Raw genomic sequence first — 22,893 nt, forward strand, 5'->3', positions numbered from 1 at the left:
TCAACTACGCTTAAAGAGACATTGGGTGGGGTAAATATTTCATTCTAGCTTTAACACCAAAGCAAGAGGTACAGCAATAATAATACATAAAAGAATTCAGTTCACTTCATCTAGCTATATATCTGATCCACAAGGCCGTTATGTTATAGTATCTGGGCAACTCTTTCATATACCTGTATTACTGGTGAATATATATGCTCCTAATTGGGATGATGCTGGATATGTGCAAAGGGTTGTATGTCATCTACCAGACCTTAACACCCAGCTGTTGATTTTAGATCATTTTAGTTGATTGATTTCAGATAACGCATTCTGCACGTCAATAGGTATAGCCATCAATACTTTTTTGGAAACTAACAAAATGGATTCTGTATCCCCATCATTGCTATGGGAGACACTTAAAGCCTATCTTAGGGGAGAAATAATAGATTATTCTTCTCATCGTAATAGGGAAAGAAAGAAACAAAAACAGCAGCTAATGGATGCCATATCTGATTTAGATAGTAAATATTCCTCCTCTCCAAGTCCATCTCTTTATAAAGAGAGAATATCATTACAAACTCAGTTTAACTTAATTTATACTTCTGAAACGGAACGACTTATTATGAGATCGCGTGGATTGCATTATGAACATGGAGAAAAATCAGGGCGTCTTTTGGCACATCAACTTAAATCTAGGTCAGCAGCACAGATTATATAAAAAATTGAAGATGCAACCGGTGGAATCACAACAGACCCCCCTAAAAATAAATGCTACTTTTAAGGACTATTTTGATTTATATAACTCACAATCACTGAAAGACACATCACTGTTTCAGACTTTTTTTAAAACCTTTAAAGTCCCCACACTATCTACTAACCACAAGGAGTATCTAGATCAACCGATGGCACTTGAGGAGGTTAGATCTGCCATCTCAGCCATGCAAAATGGAAAATCCCCAGGGCCAGATGGCTTTCCAATTGACTTCTATAAAAAAATCTCTGATCGGCTAACCCCCCTACTATTAGATATGTTTATTGATACATTGTCACAGGGCAAATTGCCTGACTCCCTTAATGAAGCATCCATAACTCTTCTGTTAAAGCCGGGTAGGGATGCTTCAAAATGTGGATCATACCGACCAGTATCACTTTTAAACACTGATATTAAAATACTGTCCAAATTATTGGCTACACATTTGGAAACACCATTACCACATATAATATCAACTGACCAGACAGGTTTCATCAAAGGGCGGCATTTATTTTCCAACATTAGACGGTTTATGAATGTGTTGTATAGTCCCTCATCTGATGATTCCCCAGAAGTTGTGGTTTCATTAGATGCGGAGAAGGCTTTCGACCGCGTTGAATGGGATTTTCTTTTTTTTGTTTTAAAGACATTTGGTTTTGGTAAAACATTTACCAACTGGATCCAACTGCTTTACTCCTCTCCTAAAGCCTCAGTTATTACAAATCAAATGCGCTCCCAATGTTTCTCTCTGTCTAGAGGTACCAGACAGGGTGGCCCATTGCGCCCCTTTATTATTCACATTAGCAATAGAACCATTAGCTCTGGTCCTCAAATCAACACCCTCAATACATGGTATAAGTAGATGGGGACTGGAAATGAAGTTATCATTATATGCAGATGATATGTTGCTTTACATATCAGATCCAATGCAAAGTATCAATACAATTATTTCAGTGTTACATACTTTTGGTCAGATCTCGGGCTATAAACTTAACTTATCAAAAAGTGAATGTTTACCTATAAACAAATTAGCTATGCAAATCCCAGATCATGCTCTGCCATTTCATATTTCTAGATCAGGATTCAAATATTTGGGTATTAACATAACCCCTGCATTTAAAAACCTCTTTGATGGAAATTTTGCCCCACTCATGTCTAAACTTAAATCAGACTTACAAAAATGGGACATTTTGCATCTGACTTTAGCAGGCAGAGTGAATTGTGTTAAAATAAACGTTCTGCCAAGATTTTTATTTCTGTTTCAATGTATTCCTATCTTCTTATCCAAATCATTTTTCTGTCAGCTTGACAAAATAATATCTAAATTTATATGGAGTGGTCAGAACCCTAGAATTAGTAAAGATTTCTTACAACGTCCAAGAGCTGGAGGCGGGTTGGCTCTGCCAAATTTTAGAAGCTACTACTGGGCAGCAAATGTCCACAAAATAGCGTACTGGATTCAATCTCCACGTATAGACTGGTGTGAAATGGAGGGCATGTCATGCATATCATCATCTCGCCTTGCCCTGGTTTCGTCTAATCTTCCTATGAAGATATCACATTTTACATCCAACCTCGTGGTAATATCTACTCTCAAAATATGGTCTCAGTTTAGGAGGCAGAACAACCTGATGGAAACTCTTCTGACTTCGCTGTGTAACAATCACAACTTCTTACCCGCCAAATGGGATCACACCTTTGTAGCATGGTATAGAAAAGGGATCATGAGGTTCAGTGATCTATATGTGGATGGAACCTTCTCTAGTTTCAATGATTTACGTTCCAAATATGACCTCCAACAAAATGACCTATTTCGCTATTTTCAAATGCATCAATTTGCTAAGAGCCATAGCCCGCAGTTTCCTAGCCTTCCTAATGAGTCACTAGTAGATTCAGTTTTGAAAGTTCCTTTTTGGTTGAGGGGTTTTACTGCACACTCACACAATGATCATGTCAATGGACAATGCCAAGCTGGTCAGGATCAAACTTAAATGGGAGAAAGAACTTGGCACTGAAATCTCTGAAGATACTTGGACTGAAGCTCTGAAAAGAGTGAACAATAGTACTTCTTGTGCAAGGCTTAGTCTAATCCAGTTTAAGGTGGTTCACCGCTTGCATTGGAGTAGAGCGAAGATTTCTTCATTTTATCCAAATGTTGATAGTAGTTGTGTCAGGTGTCATGTTAATGTGGCAGATTTGACACACATGTTTTGGTCGTGCCATTTGTTAACAGGGTACTGGTCTGAAATATTTGATGTGCTGTCTAAAGTCCTTGGAGTCACTTTCAACCTTGCAACCTTGGAGTCACTTACAACCTTGTGCAATGATAGCATTATTTGGTGTAGTAAATGAGGAAACAAGCATGACCAAGATACAACTCAACATCATACCATTTGTTTCTTTGCTGGCATGAAGGGAAATTCTGCTTCATTGGAAATCTAATATACCACCCACAGCAGCACAATGGTTGAAAGATGTAATGCTATTCTTACATTTGGAGAAGATAAAATTTACGATAAGATGCTCAGACAAATTTCAGTCAGTCTGGGAACCTCTTTTGACATACTTTGGTAATCTTCAAGAGCTTCCCAACACATTGATGGACTAAATACTGTAAGAATTCAGAGATAGAGTTTAAGGCATAATTTAATAGGTCATACAGAGCTTTGAAGCCATGTTGTGCCTCATTGAAACCCTATTCATGTATCTGTGTTTTAATTTTACTTAGGTGTGTCTATTCATAGATATTTGTAACTAAACATTTCCTTTTCCTTTATTATTTTATTATTTTCATTGTTGTTGTGTTGGTCCAGTGGGGGTGGGTGGGTGTATGGGTGGGGGGTGTTTTGTGTGTATAAAAAGGAAAAAAAGAAGAAAAATCTTTTGTAACTTTGCTGATAAGTCACTGTAAATACTAATATATAAAAAATAAAAAAATTATATAAAAAATATAAAGCAGAGAGGCAGTGATGCACTCCACAATTATTTAGCACCATGCTGCTCTTAAAACTATCTAGAACCGTGCTAGATCTAGAAGGTCAAAAGCTGCTTGCTCACTGGACCATCCAACGCCAATACACTCCAACATTCTAAAGAGCTGGCCACACCAGATGGGAGATCGGCGCTCTAGTCTTCTAAAACTAACGGACTGTGAGACTTCTTTTGGGGGCTTTCATCTTGGAATCACAGTGTGCGTTCCAAAGAGCAGCCGTGCATGTGTCTTGTTATCAGATATGTGCGAGAGATGATTGATATTTTTGCATCACAGTCACCGTGGTGTGCTCAGTCATTTAATTCCATAGCACCATCACCACTGTCCACCCCCCGATGACCTGTGTGGTCCCCACTGACATTATGTCTCCAGAGGGGGCAAGTAATGTGTGCTACAGCTGCTCCTGCCATCATGATGGACTATCCGTGTGGGTGTACCTGTCACTGATGTATGATGTCCCAGAGAAATGCACACTCTGGTTCTGGTCTGGGCCGTGTTCTCCTAAAGCCCCGCTCTGGTTCTGGTCTGGGCCGTGTTCTCCTAAAGCACCGCTCTGCTTGTAAACAGACTGTCGAACTGTTGCTCTATTGGCTATCATGCTCTTGTGCTTTTGCAGCCAGGAGATGGCGTTGGATCTGACCTGGTGTGCTCCAAAGTGTGTGCGTGTGTGTGTGTGTGTGTGTGTGTGTGTGTGTGTGTGTGTGTGCGCTCCAGTGGTGGACAGTATTTCAGTGTTAATGGTCATCCTAATCTGGTTCATCCCTTGCCTATCTCAGAGGTTTCTAAATGTTATGTTGCAGTTCCTGAGCCGTTACAAATGCTATTATGATGATAAATGACCTACAACTCACTCCTCTATTACCTGACTTTCACCCTCACACTGACTTTGGTACATTTATATCACAAACATTAAGTGATGTTTACTCATGGCTCATTTTAATGATAACGTCATGGGACGTTTCATGTAAATGATTACTGTACCTTTCTAAAACGGATAGTTCTGGTCCTTGATTATGATTGGCTAAATTGTGTTTGATGCTGTTGTAAAATTCAACCCAAACATACACCTTGACCGCATTTTGTTCTATAGTAGCCTACTACGCTACCACAACATACAAAAGTTAGAGTAGCTGCAGCTCAACGTTGCTTGGCAACCATTCAGATAGAGGAAATATATTTCTTGGCGGAAGAATGATTATCTATGAATAAATCATTACATTTTTCATTGCCGTGCCATTGCTTTATGAAATCTTGCCAGATATATGTACTGTAGTAACAGTTTTAGAAAAGCAATAAGCCACTCGAGTCCGTAGGTTACACTGATTTTACAACATCTAAGGGGCGTTGTTAGTCACGACGCACAAGCTGGTTTACTTGCCTGTGTTTACTGGTGAGAATGAATACAAGCTGGTTTACTTGCCTGTGTTTACTGGTGAGAATGAATACAAGCTGGTTTACTTGCCTGTGTTTACTGGTGAGAATGAATACAAGCTGGTTTACTTGCCCGTGTTTACTGGTGAGAATGAATACAAGCTGGTTTACTTGCCTGTGTTTACTTGTGAGAATGAATACAAGCTGGTTTACTTGTTTACTGGTGAGGATGAATACAAGCTGGTTTACTTGTTTACTTGTTTACTGGTCAGGATGAACACAGGCCTGCAGAAGCTGAAGGAGGCGTCTGAGTCGGTGGCTGCCCTCAGCAAGGAGCTGGAGGTCAAGGAGAAGGAGCTGCAAATAGCCAATGAGAAGGCAGACATGGTGAGTGTGTATGCTTCAGTCCTGATACACACAAACAAGGCTGGCATAGTGTGTATACTTCAGTCCTGATACACACAAACAAGACTGGCATAGTGTGTACGTACTGCACAGCCAAGGAGGACATGGTGAGTGAGCACGCTTCAGTGCTGTTAACTACAGCCAAGAATGTCAAGAAACCAAAGGATGTACTCAAAAAATTTCACAAATGAGATGGATAGGTTAAACATTAACGCATGACGCAGGGAACACAGAAATATGGATAGATCTTATCCTATGTGCATTTGATGCACAAAGGCCTGATTTGCGCTGGTGAAGTTCGTTTTTGTGAAGCCCATTTGGTTGTTTTTTTTGTGCTTCCCATCTAATGATTTAAGAGAAAGAGAAAAGAAACAACAGTCACAAAGCAGCCCAGTGAAAGAGATCCGGCAGATGATTCCTCACAGCTCCACTGGCTGCCTTGACCTTTTAAAAATATCGACGTACTGTACTCCCAGTGACATGTCCTGTTACACGACTCAGTTGAATCGTTGAATGTCTCCGAAACAGATTTGTGTGCTTGGAGGCCCTGTTCCCCCTTGAGATTAATCAAGCCATCGGAGTTGTTCATGTCGATCACGTCTCTGGAGACTATGTTTGCCACCGCGCGTCGACTTGAGTGCATCCACATGATGGACGAGCTGAAGCGCCAACTCCCCACGCTTCAGGCTAATCAAAGATCAATACAGACGATTAATCACATCACTCTGTCAATAGAGCGGACACAGGGATGGAGTCTGAATGAGAATACAAACACTGACAACTCACACACACACACACACACACACACACACCGAGTGATGGATATCCACTGCCCTTCGTTGTTCATTGTTTCCCCATTACCTTGTTAATCATTCAGCTTCCCTGTCTCCTTGCATCGTTAAAGTTTTATTTGTGAGTGCGTGTGTGTGTGTGTGTGTGTGTGTGTGTGTGTGTGTGTGTGTGTGTGTGTGTGTGTGTGTGCACTCTTAAAACAAATGTGTTGAAAACAACACAACTTGCGTTGTTTTTAAAACATATCTGTGTCCAGATAGGGACAACACAGTTTGCGTTGTTTACTTTTTTTATTTGTTACACAATATGTGTTGAAAATAGCACAGCTTGCTTAGTTTTTTAACACATCTCTGTGTCCAGATAGGGACAACACATTCATTTAAAGAGTGTGTGTGTATTTGTCAATAAGTGGATTTAGCACCTAGCCATGGTGTGTGTGTGTGTGTGTGTGTGTGTGTGTGTGTGTGTGTGTGTGTGTGTGTGTGTGTGTGTCCTCCCAGGTGCTGAAGGAGGTGACGGTGAAGGCTCAGGCGGCGGAGCGGGTGAAAGTGGAGGTCCAGAAGGTGAAGGACAAGGCGCAGGCCATCGTGGACAGCATCTCTGCCGACAAGGCCATCGCCGAGGAGAAGCTGGAGGCAGCCAAACCCGCCCTGGAAGAGGCTGAAAATGCACTGCAGGTGTGTTTGTGTGTGTGTGTGTGAGAGAGAGAAAGAGAGAGAGCTTGTTCAGCTTGACCTTTTCTTCACCCCTGCAGATTTGCTTCTGTGTTTGAGTTGTGTGTGTGTGTGTGTGTGTGTGTGTGTGTGTGTGTGTGTGTGTGTGTGTGTGTGTGTGTGTGTGTGTGTGTGTGCTTCCCCACTGCTCTGCACCCCTGCAGGTAAGGTGCAGGCTCCACAGGATCACTGTGTACTTCCCCTTTACACTCCTCTGAGGGTCACTCTCCCACTGCTATGTGCTTTTCAGAGAGTTTCACGCAGAGTGGACACACACACACACACACACACACACACACACACGCACGCGCACGCACACGATAATCTTGCAAACAGGGAATAACATATTTATTTATTTATTTATAAGTGTATCTATATTACTAGAAATAGTTTGTAAATGTGTGTGTGTGTGTATCTGTATCTGTGTATCTGTGTATGTGTGTGTGTCTGTGTGTGTGTTTGAGAGAATCAGAGAGAGCAGCCCCCTCCCATCAGACCCTCCTGTTAGTAACCCCCTCTGGCAATCTGCTGCTATTTCTGTTCCCCTCCAGCAGCGGGTAATTATGCTGGAGGTACAGCCTCTTGCTGCCCATGAGACACACACACACACACACACACACACACACACACACACACACACACACACACGGACACTACACACACACACACACACAGATGCCACACACACATACACACACACAGACACTACACACACACAGACACACACACGGACAAACACACACACACACAGACACTACACACACACACACACACACACACACACACACTACATACAGTACACACACATACAGTACACACACATACACACACATGGACACACACACACACACACAGACACACACACACACACACACACACACACACACGCCCTTCATACATATACATTTACACACAGATGGAGTCTAGCATGTATAATTATTAGAAGGGAATGTGCTATAACACATGACGGCACTGCTCTTAGATTGGGTTGATTAAGAACATATTGTAGGTAATATACACCGATAATGCTTTGATCAGCAGCACGAATTTAACAGAACACACACACACGCACATACACACACACATAGAAGGGCAAACAGTATGCCGACAGATTGTGATTCGGGATCAACTGGGGGTCCTGTGCATCACTCTGAGGGATTTGTTCTGATAGAATGTCACTGTCACACACACACACACACACACACACACACACACACACACCCCTCTTCTCTGGAGTTGCCTGTGTTCTAAGGTAGACATGGGATCAATATTGATGGCCTGAACTCAACCTACACAATCATCATACATCATCTCACAGCAGGGCCTTAACCTGTGTTACCTACTACACACACACACTTTAAACAAACACACACACACACACACACACGTACACACACACACACACACACACACACAAACGTACAGTACACACACACTACAAACAAACACACACATACACCTCAGTGTGTTATCTACTACAAGTTAGCCACATTCATGTGGATGTGCATGTGCATCTTTATCTGTGTCTGCTTAATGATGCAGACTCATCCTACTTACGCTGTTTCCCCACAGACATTAATCTATGCCACAGCACAGATGCCCTTCTTGTTCATTATCTGATTCTGTCTGCTTTTGTTAACTGCCTGATGACCTGTAGACATGCTATGTTGTTCTGGTGCCGATAGCATACGTTTTTTTGAGTCAGTGGAGGTCTTGTACATTGTGCTCTCTTGACTGGAGCTTGTGATCAGTAATATTATAAATGAACAAACATAATAATTGAAGTAACGTGTGTGTGTGTGTGTGTGTTGTGTGTCTATGTGTGTGTGTGTGTGTGTGTGTGTGTGTGTGTGTGTGTGTCCAGACCATCAAGCCATCGGACATCGCCACGGTGCGGACGCTAGGCCGGCCGCCCCACCTCATCATGCGCATCATGGACTGCGTCCTGCTGCTGTTCCAGCGGCACCTGAGCCCGGTGCGCATGGACCCAGAGAAGAGCTGCGCTGCCCCCTCCTGGCAAGAGGCGCTCAAGCTCATGACCGCAGGAAACTTCCTGGGCAGCCTACAGGTCTGGGCCGAACCCATGTTCCTCATCCTCCTCCTCTTCCTCCCCCACACAACATGTTCTCTTGTTCATCCTCCTCCTCTTCCTCCCCCACACAACATGTTCCTCTTGTTCATCCTCCTCCTCTTCCTCCCCCACACAACATGTTCCTTTTCCTCACCCTCTTCCTCCCCCACACAACATGTTCCTCTTCCTCATCCTCCTCCTCTTCCTCTCCCACACAACATGTTCCTCTTCCTCCCCCACACAACATGTTCCTTTTCCTCACCCTCTTCCTCCCCCACATAACATGTTCCTCTTCCTCATCCTCCTCCTCTTCCTCTTCCACACATGTTCCTCTTCCTCCCCCACACAACATGTTCCTCTTCCTCATCCTCCTCCTCTTCCTCCCCCACACAACATGCTCCTCTTCCTCATCCTCCTCCTCTTCCTCAATGGGGTAAGTGAACGTTCAGAAAGTGGACCCAGTATGGGAGGCTCTGAGGCTAGTCAGGCTTCACCTGGAGTTAGCATTCCATGACCCATTGATTCATTTTGGCAGCAAATAACTTCACATAACCTCGTATCTGACTTTATGGCTCAGTAATAAACTTTTTTTCAAAATCAATGCTAATGGTATCAGAAACTCGAAGGCAGTCTAAGAGAAAGTCTACGGGTAAGCTATTAGGGGGAAAAAACAATTAAGTGATGTTTTATGGGGTTGGCACTACGTTGGTACAAATCACCTTAAGCTGCACTCGAACTCAGATCACACTGCACATTATCAATTTTCTTAGCGCGTACTGTGTTCAGTCCGTTGCTTAACATCACTTGTTTATCACTCAGCTGACACAGAGGATACAGTACGCAGTACATCTGGTGATGACAGGAAACGGGTTCAAATTGGCTTCACTTGTCTCTATTGAAGTCCTATGGGGTGGCTGTGTCGCTTCATTTGTCTCTATTGAAGTCCTATGGGGTGGCTGTGTCCATTTCTATTCATTTCTCTGCTCTTCCTCCACCACACGACATGTTTCTCTGTCGGCAGTGTACCTACCAGAGCTACCAGAGAAGACTTGTGGAGGACAAAAGTATTGGGACACCTGCAATTACACCCACAGGAACGTCAATGACATCCCATTCTAAATCTGGAATTGGTCCTCACCCATCTAGGAAGGTGCTTCTCAAGATTTTGGATGGTTTATGGAAGGTTTTTGCCCATTCATCCAGAAAAGCATTTGTGAGGCCAGGCGAAAAGGCCTGACTCACAACATCTGTGCTAGATTGTCCAAAGGGGTTTGGTTCTTCCATACCAAAATCACTTCAAAATGTTTTTATGGATCTTGCTCAGTCATGATGGTGGAGGGATAATGGTGTAATGGTTGTTTTTCAGGGGTTGGGATTTGGTTAGTGAAGGGAAATCTTTATGCTTCAGTAAACCAAGACAGTTCCAACTGTTTCAGGAAGTTTGGGGAAGGCCTTTTCGTTTCCACCATGAAGACATTTTTGGGCGAGTCTGGCATGAAAGAACTTGACTGGCCCACAGAGAACAGGTTTCTCTATGCCCCCAAACTAGACCGGAGCTAGACAAGAGATTGGGAGCCATTCTTGCCTTCTTGCCCAGCGTAAGTGCCTGACCCCATAGATCATCTTCTGAATGAATGGGAAAACATATCCACAGACATGTTTAAGATCTTGTGGAAATTTTTCCCAAAATAGTGGAAGGGGAGACCAATTTCATATCAATACCTATGGATTGGATATGGATAGAATTGGATGTCATTGAACTTCCTGTGGAGGTAATGGCAGCCGTCCCAATACTTTTGTCCATATTGCATGTAGTAAGTACACTACATGTATGTAAGCGATAATGGCCGTTGAGGTGTCCTGTTATACAGAATTAATGGAAGAGGGCAAGAGTCAAAAAACTCCCCGACGCACAGCGGAGGGGAGTTTCCTCCGCCCGAGTCCATTCAGTCGTATAACACATTGGCGGCCGTTACCCCCATTTATTATCTGGTTGCCACTATAGGCAATAGTCATCCCTTTACACGCAAAGGAAACAATCTGTTCCGTTTAAAAACAAGCCAACTTGTTCAGTTTGTTGTACAACTATCTTTGGCCCTAACAGCGATAGCATGGACAGTTAGCTTGTTTACAGTTGATTCCATTGTTGCGAAGCCTGCTTCCAGGCTCAACCATCGTCCTACTATGGTTGTTATAGTAACCATTCATAAGCATTGATATGGAACGGTGATTAAACTTTTTTTACCAGATCTTCTTCCTAGGTCTTTTCAGTTATTCAGAATTAATAGCCACCCCATCAGCCAATCAGATAAGATTATTTCTTCTAGAGATTATTCACAGTTTACAGGAGTGGCTTATGTCATGCTGGAGTGGATGTTCCGAACACACTGATTGGCCCCTTAATTTGTTCATGTAAAGCATTACATTAATACACAGGATTAGATGTTAAAATCCCTTGTGCCAAAATCCAAGGTAAAAACACATTCAGAAGCCCCTGCTCAAGTTTAACTTTAAAAAGCACACTACCCACAAATCCGCCAACAAATGGTTAAAAGCACAATACAAATGGCCCATCCAACAGCAGTATATAGTATGCGGCATGTCATTGGGGTTATCAAGTGGGCACCCTCATTCACTGATGTTTCGTTAAGTTAGGCCCACGACACCTCATGAAGGCTTAACAGTAAAACCAGCATCCTGGAGACACCCCTCCATGCTGCCACCATATTACCACATTGAAATATCCAGTACCCAAAATACTCTTAACCAGCCCAGGCATGGTCAAGGTTGGCTAGGTTGGTCCGTTCCGTTGATGTGGACTGAACCATCGCCATAAAAAACCCTGGCCAACCAACCATCAACCTAGGCACAGCCCATCACAAACACAAAACAAATTAGCCAGTTAGCTTACGCCCCATGCTGCCACCATATTACCACAACAAACATCCAAATACCCTTAACCAACCTAGGCATGGTCTAAGTTGGCTAGGTTGGTCCGTCCCGTTGATGCGGACTGAACCATAAACCATAAAAAACCTTAGCCAAGTACAATCAACCTAGGCACAGTCCATCACAAACACAAAACAAATGAGCCAGTTAGCTTACCTTAGCTTGCGCCCCAGGAAGGGTAATTTCTCCTTCGCTTGCCCGTTCTGCTGCTAAAGACATGTTACTAACCACCTGCCTTAGACTTCGACCACCAATGCCCAATTCAGACAGCAAGCCAATAGCAGATCTGGCCACAAACCCACGTGCACCGATTTCAATAGGCCTTAATCGTGCACTCCAACCTCGCTTAGCTGCCTCCTCTGCTATTTCAGTGTATTTAGCTCTCTTCAGCTCATTAGCCACTTCCACTCTATCTTCCCAAGGAACAGTGAGTTCAATGAAGTAAACTATCTTCTCTGAATCCGACCATAGAATTACGTCGGGTCGTAGCTTAGTACTCACTATATGTGGAGGTACCGCCATCTGCTGGCCAAGATCAACCTTCATTTCCCAGCCCGCCCCATTTTTCAACTGGCCGGTTTTACACCTGGCCTTCGCGGAACAAGGTGTATCCCCCTGATGTACAAAGTTAATTTGCCTTACCCCTTTACTAGCTGCTAATGAATTGACTTCTCTCCTTTTATCCTCTATTGCCGCTGCCACACATTTCAATACCTGGTTATGACGCCACGTATACCGCCCCTGGGTGAGACTTACCTTGCATCCTGATAGGATATGGTGGAGACTGCCCACACACGAGCAAAGTATGCATTTATCATCCTCACCAAACCATTGACTTAAATTCTTGGGAGATGGGAGCACATCATATGTAGCACCTAACATAAATTTGATCTTACCAGCTTCCATGCCCCATAGATCTTAACATTTAATCCGTCTTTTTTCCAGCCCTTCCCAGTTCACCACCTGCCCTTGTTTTGCCTGCAACACTGCCTTAGTACATCTTACAGCCTCCTCCTGTCTATGCATTTCCTCCACTACCATTTTCCTCTTTTCTCCTGCAGAAGCCTTACTCCACAAGGGTTTACTTACACCCACCCCTAGACCCCCCCGCCCGTGCTGCACATGGCCCATTATATCCCTATGCTTCAATGCTGATTGAGCTTGCTTAACTGCCTGCTCTGGGTTCCACTTCCTCCCTGCATTAACTGTGGGTGCAACTTTCCTCACCACTGGGTCCTTGGACTGAGTAAGAGTCAATTCCAATCTAGCCTTAGCACACTTAAATTCCTCTGTCAGACTAGATATTGGCAACTCTACAATACCCTTCCCATACAAGGCTACACTGCTTAAGCAGCGTGGGACTCCGAGCCATTTTCTGACAAAGGAGATGATCATTTTTTCCAACCTCTCTACCTTTGACAGAGGAACTTCATAAACTGTCAATGGCCACATTAGCTGAGGCAACAAACCAAACTGCAAACACCACAGCTTGAGCTTACCTGGCAGCCCCGACTTGTCAATTTTTGCAATACCTTGCCTAGTGACCTGTCTCAAGTCTTCAACCTGTGATTTATCATTAAGGCTTGCATCATACCACCTTCCCAGACTCTTCACTGGTTTCTCCAGAACGGTGGGAATCACCTCCTTATTTATAGCAATCAAATATATTTGTTATATTATCAAATATATCTTACTATATCTCAAAATACAAAATGGCTAACAGCCCCCAGAGTCTCCCTAAGGACATTGAGCAAAATGCATGGGCATACTTTTATAAAATCAAGTGACATATAGGGCTAAATGTGATGTTTGAAACCCTGCAGAAAGAACAAAAAATATTTTTGCCTCTGTGATTCTGTGTATGGAAGTATTGGTTCCCTTGAGATGTTCTAGTGTTGCTGGTGCTGGTGCCCGTAAATGTTAGTCTCCTTGCTTTTCAGGGCACAGAGCACTCAGGAGTTTTAAGTTGTTTGGCTTGGTAGTGGCAGCAAAGAGCATTTCAGTACAAACATATCTGCTCTGTTTCCTGTGTGTGTGTCTGTGTCTGTGTGTGTGTGGTGTGGTGTGGTGTGTGTGTGTGTGTGTGTGTGTGTGTGTGTGTGTGTGTGTGTGTGTGCGCTCCTCTGAGGTGTACATCTGAAGCTCCCCCACTCCCTGCCTCAGGCTCCACACACAGCACACACATACACACACACACACACAAACATACACACACACACACACACACACACACACACACACACACACACCTGCTTCATAAAGTGTCTACGTTTTAGGACCTGCTAAGTGCCTTAAGATAATGTCAACATGTACCATAATGGCACTGTATAAATAGATGCATTTGAATCATTGAATTAGGGACATTTTAGGAAGAAGAAAAAAAGATTCACTCTCAGTGTTAAGGGCCTTATTATGTGATTAAGGACACAACTGGGGCAACTGGGAATTGAAGTCACGACTTTTCAGGCTACTACATGCAAACATCGCCCCCTATCGCCCCTATCAGGCTACTACATGCAAGCATCGCCCCCTATCACCCCTATCAGGCTACTACATACAAACATCGCCCCCTATCCTCCCTTACAGGCTACTACATGCAAACATCGCCCCCTATCACCCCTATCAGGCTACTACATGCAAACATCGCCCCCTATCGCCCCTATCAGGTTACTACATGCAAACATCGCCCCCTATCGTCCCTATCAGGCTACTACATGCAAACATCGCCCCCTATCGCCCCTATCAGGTTACTACATGCAAACATCGCCCCCTATCGCCCCTATCAGGTTACTACATGCAAACATCGCCCCCTATCGCCCCTATCAGGCTACTACATGCAAACATCACCCCCTATCGTCCCTATCAGGTTACTACATGCAAACATCACCCCCTATCGTCCCTCGCTCCATCAGAGACAGAGTAGATGCATCTGAATTGTGTGTCTTCTCCCCACAGCAATTCCCCAAAGACACCATCAATGAGGAGGTGGTGGAGCTGCTGGGTCCCTACTTCGACATGGCCGACTACAACATCGAGACGGCCAAAAGGGTGTGTGGCAACGTGGCCGGACTCTGCTCCTGGACCAAGGCCATGGCTTCCTTCTATTCCATCAACAAGGAGGTGTTGCCTCTCAAGGTGGGTTTGACCACAGACACTCAAGAAGTCGATCACCATTTATTCGATTCAGGAAGTATACTGTAAGTGGAAGAGTTAAACAAGTGTAGTGTAGAAGATTGATTTAGATTTGATCTTGAAGTGTGTAGTCACTTTTGTAGATCATTCTAAAGGTGCCATAAGGCCTTCAGAGTGACTTGTGCTACAGTAAATGTTATAGTCCCTGATGTTTTCCCCCAAAGTAGTAAACCTTTGCAGCAGTAAACTGTTGCCCCCCACCATCATCCAACCCTTGCTCTGGCGTCGTGTAGGACCGCTCACACTCTTTTGGCTTTGTTGTCAAATACTGTGACAGTGAGGTTGCATGGTGCAACAGTGTTTGTGACAGTGGCACAGCAAAAGTCCTTTCAAGTCCCACTGAGGGGCCACACCCCTGGGCTGTCCCTTCTCTTTCATGTGCCCGTTGTGACAGAGTGCATGGATGATTAGACTTTGATTGAAGACAGCAGGTTCCCGGGCTCCCTCCGAGTTTCTTCACCTCAGTGGATGATGACTCCTCTGAGGACGTACCCCCTCCTCCCTCCCGACTTTCTGTTGACCTTTTGCATCCGTACTTGCACAGAAACTCACAAATTGATTTCTTGCTTGTCCTTTCGCAGTGGGCCTGCCTGTCTGCCTGCGGCGGCAAAAGTGGATTACGCAAGCCCCCCGCGGCGTCCATTAATATTGCATGTTTCCTCAGGCCAACCTGGCAGTGCAGGAGAACCGGCTGGCCCTCGCCAACGTGGACCTGCAGAAGGCGCGGGCCGAGCTGGACGCCAAGCAGGCCGAGCTGGACGTGGTGCAGGCGGAGTACGAGAAGGCCATGATGGAGAAGCAGGTGAGCACGTGTCGCCTGCGTTGGGTTTTGGCTGTGTGGTTCAGCGCCTGCACCTTGCCCAGGCTTGAACCCGCAAAAAACTCGCAGCACCTCAGATTGGGAGCCGAGCAGGCTTGCAAGGAAGCTAAAACCCTTGGGTGCTACTGTAGCTGCTGCCGTGCCGGAGGGGAGGTTTATGCAGACTTTCAGCACAGTTGGCTCCTGTTGCAATGGAGGTTTAAGCATACTAATGTAGGTCTAAATATGAATCATACATGCTTTATGTAAGGGATAACGACCGCCGAGGTGTCCTGTTATACGGAATTAATGGCCGAGGGCAGGAGGCAAAGTACTCCGCCCAAGAGTATTTCTTCTCTCCGGGTGATAAATACAGATAATGCACACACACACATGCACATACTCAAAAAGGGATGGAGAAATTTCAGGACTGTGTTCTTCCCTTCCTTTTCTGCACCTGCAAAGGGTGTGTGTGTGTGTGTGTGTGCGTGCATGCGTGCGTGCGTGCGTCTGCATATTTGTGTTTCAAACAAATCACTTAACTTGTGGCATTTTTAAGGTTACAGTTATGTTTTCATAGTTTATGCACTAGTGCTCTCAATAAACAATAAACATCAGCAAGCCCTGCTTCCAGTCTGGTGATTATTATGTGACACCGCGAATCGACAGCATGGAGAGTGATTTTTTGACAGCAGCACACCTGGCGTCGACATCATCTCCAAATCTCCCAGGAGACAGGCCGCCAGCTCCATGCGCAGTCTTTTGTGTGTCTCAGCGTAGTTAGTGCACCGTGAGTGTGTGTGTGTGTGTGCTCGGAGGTCTGAAAACCTCCTGCTATTCTGGAAGATGCTGAAGGCTTAGTTTGTGTCAGGGTTCTTTTTCGCCTGAAACGCTCTTCCTCTGTGTCTTCATGCCTTTCTGAAGGTTGCTAAATCATAGGCTTCTTAATTAGGCTTCTTAATTAATCATTTGTGTGTATTGGGCGTCAAATAAACCAATGGAAGTGTCATTTCTCATTACCGTTAAGAGTGAATAAAAATCCTAAGGACATTCAGCCAAGCACACTGGTACAGTCTTTGCATTGTGCTGCGGGAGACTTGTTGCGAGGGTTTTACCAGTACTGGGCTGATCATAATTTAGATTTCTTAATAATGCATTCTCAAAATAACAGTGGAATACAGCACCTTTCACTTTAGACCAGGTTCTTCTGTGGTGTAATCATTTTCAGTGGCATCTAAATAGAAATGTGTGTTCAATGCACTTGACCACACCTTATTTTTTCACCCCTGGGTGCACAAGTCGACAAGTAGACAATGTGCACTCCAGACGGGAAGATAACAACGTTGGTCTCAAACTAGCAGACACATTGCGTCCCACTTGGCACCACAAGGTGCCAGGCATAACACAGGGCCCTAAATGTTTAGTCGATGTTTGTGTACTGCAGTACAAAACTTTTTATTCTTTAGCTGTCTCACATAGTTCGTGTGTGTGTGTGTGTGTGTGTGTGTGTGTGTGTGTGTGTGTGTGCGCTTCTGTGACTCTCTATTTTGTTTCCCACAAGGCTTTGCTGGAGGACGCGGAGCGCTGCAGGCATAAGATGCAGACGGCCTCGTCTCTGATCAGTGGCCTGGCTGGGGAGAAGGAACGCTGGACGGCGCAGAGCAAGGAGTTTGCCGTCCAGACCAAACGCCTCGTTGGTGCGTAGAGCCACTGCCAATGTCCCAAGTGTCCAGCTCAGCTCTATCAGATCATAGCCCATTCTCTTGACCATCTCTCCATGCCAGATCAGAGTCACAGTAAAGTGCTGTCTGCTTTATTGGCCTTTTACAGTCTCATCCCAATCTAGTCTAGGCCCACAATGCAAGATTTATCAGAGTTCAAAAATCAGTCTGACTTGCTTTGCCAGTACAAATGGAGTTTTCATCATGCCAATAAAGCTCTTTTGAGTAGAAAACCCCATCATGCAGATGAAAGCACCCCAACCTCAACTAGGCCTATTAGACATCTCTAATCATATGCAAGAGAGGGTTGTTATCTATCTAAGGTGAGTTGGTGTGTAATGTTTTAGCACAGGTAAGCCAGTTACTGTCAGTACGGTTGGTAAAGTGGCAGGTGTTTTTGTCAGGCGACGTACTCCTGGCGACGGCCTTCCTGTCCTACTCTGGCCCCTTCAACCAGGAGTTCCGGAATCTTCTCCTGACGGACTGGCAGCAGGAGATGAGGAGTCGCCGCATCCCCTTCGGCGCAAACCTAAACCTGACGGAGATGCTGATCGACGCACCCACCGTCAGTGAGTGGAACCTTCAGGGCCTGCCCAACGATGACCTGTCCATCCAGAATGGCATCATCGTCACCAAAGCTGCTCGCTTCCCCCTCCTCGTCGACCCACAGACCCAAGGCAAGATCTGGATCAAGAACAAGGAGGCCAGGAATGAGCTTCAGGTAAGGCTGGGTCAGGTAGAATAAGCTTCAGGTAAGGCTGGGTCAGGTAGAATGAGCTTCAGGTAAGGCTGGGTCAGGTAGAATGAGCTTCAGGTAACGGCAGGTATTTTATTGCCGTACGTGATGTGCTATTACCTGTAGCTGAGTACTTCTATCTGATATTACCAGCATCTTACCTGTTATTATCAGTTGCTACCTCTAGCTAAGTAAGGGATAACGGCCTTCGAGGTGTGTCCAGTTATACGGAATTAATGGACTCGGGCGGAGGCAACTCCTCTACTCTTTGCCCCTCGCCCTCGTCCATTAATTCCGTATAACAGGACACCTCGGCGGCCGTTATCCCTTACTTAGCTAGAGGTAGCAACTCATAATAATAGGTAAGATGCTGGTAATATCAGATAAAAGTACTCAGCTACAGGTAATAGCACATCACGTACCGGCAATAAAATATCAAATAGAAGTAATAACTGGCCAGGTACAGATAAAATAGTGCAAAGTGTAGGATAATGTCAGGTAATACACAGATGGAGCTGTGTTTATATCCACATACATGTATTAAACTCACTCTTTCCTTTTTCAAGACAGTGATCATTAGAATAATAATAAAATGTTAAAAAAAAACACTGACTTGTATTTTCTGGGTTCTACCAGATCACTTCCCTGAACCACAAATATTTCCGCAACCACCTGGAGGACAGCCTGTCTCTGGGGCGGCCCCTGCTGATCGAGGATGTAGGCGAGGAGCTGGATCCTGCCCTGGACAGCGTCCTGGAGAAGAACTTCATCAAGACTGGCACCACCTACAAGGTCTCTGTCTTTACTAGTCTTATTATAGGAGTATGGCCAAATCTGTTTGATTCTTCGGTTCGATATTTAACTGGTAGGCGGTGGTAGCATAGTGGTTAAGGAGCTGGGCTAGCACGCAGTAGCCTAAAAAGTTGTGAGTTCAATTCCCAGCCATTGTGCCCTTGAGCAAGGCACTTAACCCTGAGTTGCTGCGGGTACATTGGCCCTTGTGTTATAGTTGACATATGTAGTAAGTCACTTTGAGAAGCTAAATGAATACATGTACTGTAGATTGTAAATGTAAATGTCCTGTTGCAAGTCCTTGTTGCTTTTACTGTGCTAAATACTAGACACCTTTATTTTTTATGTTTACTTTGTGACAAACAATAGAATCGGACTGAAATCCTCCTCCTCACGTTTTTGTTTAGATGCCAATTTGGCTTAGGTGATTAGATCTGCAAGCAGTGTCCTAAGGGTGTTGTTTACTTTTGGAGATTGCATTTATCAGGAAAATTCAATTATATTGCTAAAGGTCAGGAAATAATCCTACACTTAGCATGTGAGATACATGCTGCCTTGAGACATATGGAGCAGTGTGTGTGTGTTTGTGTGTGTGTGTGTGTGTCACCACCTAAAACAAAAGTAAAGCAAACACACAAGTGTCTGCCCTCCTCTCCTCTCAAAGCGTACATCTGCAGCTAGATAACAGGCCTCCTGAAAATGCTCCTATGGTGTCATCGCCAGCAGTCTAGCAGTCCTCTGTTCCGTATGGTAGAATATAAATACCTCTTCCTTCCCCATATGCATGTCTGTGTGAGCTGTAAACAGCGTTGAAGCCTGGCGATGATGAGTGATTATTATGGGCTGTTTAGCGTCTCAGTACTCACGTGCAGATGAAAGGGGTATTTATACACTTGTAAATGATGTGTGGGACTAGGAGCAGCCAGGCGAAGGCAGATTTTGCTCTGATGAAAGGAGAGTCCCAACCTTTTCTTACAGAGGACAGAAAGGGGGGGGGGTCTTTGCATGTACCTTTTGAGGTGAGAACACACAATGTATGTGTGTGTGTGTGTGTGTGTGTGTGTGTGTGTCTGTGTGCATTGTATCTGCCTTAGCGAATGTCTGTAATTGAGGGTCTGTGTATGTATGTGTCCAAGTGTGTATGTGTGTGTGCCTGTGTTTATTTTTATGTATACGTGTGTGTGTGCTTGTGTGTATGTGTGTGTGTGTGTATGTGCGTGTGCACGCGCGCGTGTGTGTGTGAAACATCCTAGTCCTGGGGGCTCATCTCTGGTCGTCTCATTATCGGTTCTCTCCTTCCTCGGCGAGTCTGCCGATGTTGCTGACGTTCTGTGGTCGTCATGGCAGCTGCTCCCATCTGTGTGGCTGACAGCTTTAATCAGATGCGGCGTGTAAACACCTGATCGCCTGGCGCCAAGGCCACACTTCACCTCGTTCACACCAGGCCATCCCCCAGAGGGCCCCCCCCACTCCAAACACACACACAGAAAGCAATAATAAGCAGGGGCCTGCCATGACATCAAGGATGTGTGTTTACCTCTCTAGGAGAAGGTGGTCAATAATCTTCATCCAGAGACACCACTGACGTGCGTGTGTTTTCTCGTACCGTCACATCTCTGGATTAAGGTGGGCTGTAAGGTAGGCTGCCCTCACTGATCTGTTTGTGTGTGTGTGTGTGTGTGTGTGTGTGTGTGTGTGTGTGTGTGTGTGTGTGCATGTGCGTGTGTGTGCGTGTGCGTGTGTGTATGTCCCACAGGTGAAGGTCGGGGATAAGGAGGTGGACGTGATGAAGGGATTCCGTCTGTACATGACCACTAAGCTGCCCAACCCGGCGTATACGCCCGAGGTCAGCGCCCGCACCTCCATCATCGACTTCACGGTCACCATGAGAGGCCTGGAGGACCAACTGCTTGGACGCGTCATTCTCACCGAGAAACAGGTGCGAGGAGGGGAGCGAAGAAAAGGGAGTAGAAGAAGAAGAGTAAATGGAGAGAGAGAGAGGAGGAGAAGAAAGGACGAGAGGAGAGAGAGAATGGAGGAGCAGAGGAGAGAGGGGAAATAGATTAGAGGAGGACAGGAGAACAGAGGAAAAAGAATGATAGGAGAGAGAGCAGAGGAGAAGAGGAAGAAAAGATGAGAGGAGGAGAGGAGGAGAGGAAGAAGAGATGAGAGGAGGAGAGGAGAAAACAGGAGAGGTGTGGGGGATGATGAATAGAGGAGAGGAGAAGGAGAGGAGAGGAGAAAGAGAGGATGAGAGGAGAGGAGTATGGACACAGAGTAGCAGACAGGAGAGGAGAGAAGGAAGAGAGGAGAAAGAGAGGATGAGAGGAGAGGAGAGTAGGAGATGGCAAGACAAATGAAGGGAGAGTCAGATGGACATGCTGAATGAGAAACACGGGAAAAAGTAGGAGAAGAGAGAGATGATAAGAAGATAGGAGGAGAAGAGAGGAAGTGATAAAGGAGAGAAGAGAGGAGGAGGAGAAAGGGAGTGATAAAGGAGAGAAGAGAGGAGGAGGAGAAGAGAGGGAGTGATAAAGGAGAGAAGAGAGGAGGAGAAGAGAGGGAATGATAAAGGAGAGGAGGAGGAGAAGAGAGGGAGTGATAAAGGAGAGAAGAGAGGAGGAGGAGAAGAGAGGGAGTGATAAAGGAGAGAAGAGAGGAGGAGGGACAGAGGAGGAGAAGATAATGGAGACATAGGTGGGAGAGTTGAAGGGGAGCAGAAGAGGAGAGGAGGAGAATAAGAAGAACAGAGTGGAGGACAGATAAGAGGAGGAGAGGAAAGAAGGGGGGAGTGGAGTGGAGGAGAGGAGAGACGAGAGGCATAGAAACATTGGTTTGATGTGATTAACTCAAGGGAATTACACAACCCCCATCAATCTTCGCTCAATCAGTGCGTAAACAAAGTGTGTTTAAAACAGATGTCAGCATCTCATCACCATCACACACTACGCCCACCACATTTAATTTAGACGGGCAGGCTCTGCATCTTCGCAGGTCGCCATGGCAACTGAAGTGTTTTGGCTGTGACCAGTGACTGGGCCGTTGTTGCCCCGGGCAAAGTGATGTCCTCAGTTTCTCCGCTGCAGGCCGTGCTTCTATCCAGCCACAGAAACAGCCCAGAGAGTTCAGGAGCGTGGGCTGAGGGGAGGCTCAGCGATCAGGGTCCCCACCACCAACTGGCACAGGAGACCCCGCTGGCAATGCCAACTGCTGAGTGCCCTAATCCGATCTCAGGAAACCGGTGCACTGATCACACAGATGAACACATGGGTGGCAGAGATGGTCTAAATAGCAGACAGTCTCCCATAGCCCTGATGTGGAGGGGCAAAATGGAGGGGTAGGGCTAAGGGCTAGAAATGGGATTTAGCCAAAAAAAGATGTAGCCAAATGTCAGGCCCTTCCAGGATATCCAAAAGAGTGGAAAAGACTTATTAGTGTTGAAAAGTGTTGAAAACCAAGGGGTAAAAAAAAAACAGAATGCATAACGAAAGAAAGATCACTCTGGGTCAGATGTTTTTGCGCCCACTTCAGGCGTATTTGATTCGCAACGTGCGCGTAAAAAACATGGCAAAGTATGTAAAAACAGGCCGCACTGAGGAAAAAGCGCAGACTGCCTGTCGCAGGAGA

At 45.2% G+C, this 22,893-nt stretch overlaps 1 protein-coding gene across 1 annotated transcript in view; it reads left to right on the forward strand.

The window, feature by feature from the left end:
- Window positions 1–22,893, forward strand: part of dnah5 (dynein, axonemal, heavy chain 5) — a 131,691-nt gene that overhangs the window by 81,234 nt on the left and 27,564 nt on the right. Inside the window, 9 exon segments of the mRNA XM_042107846.1 lie at window positions 5,369–5,483; window positions 6,794–6,970; window positions 8,871–9,074; window positions 14,982–15,161; window positions 15,883–16,020; window positions 17,579–17,714; window positions 18,143–18,459; window positions 19,111–19,266; window positions 21,023–21,205. Coding sequence (XP_041963780.1) covers window positions 5,369–5,483; window positions 6,794–6,970; window positions 8,871–9,074; window positions 14,982–15,161; window positions 15,883–16,020; window positions 17,579–17,714; window positions 18,143–18,459; window positions 19,111–19,266; window positions 21,023–21,205 — 1,606 coding nt within the window.

Source organism: Alosa sapidissima, chromosome 10 (genome assembly GCF_018492685.1).
Source record: "Alosa sapidissima isolate fAloSap1 chromosome 10, fAloSap1.pri, whole genome shotgun sequence".
Taxonomy (NCBI): Eukaryota; Metazoa; Chordata; class Actinopteri; order Clupeiformes; family Clupeidae; genus Alosa; species Alosa sapidissima.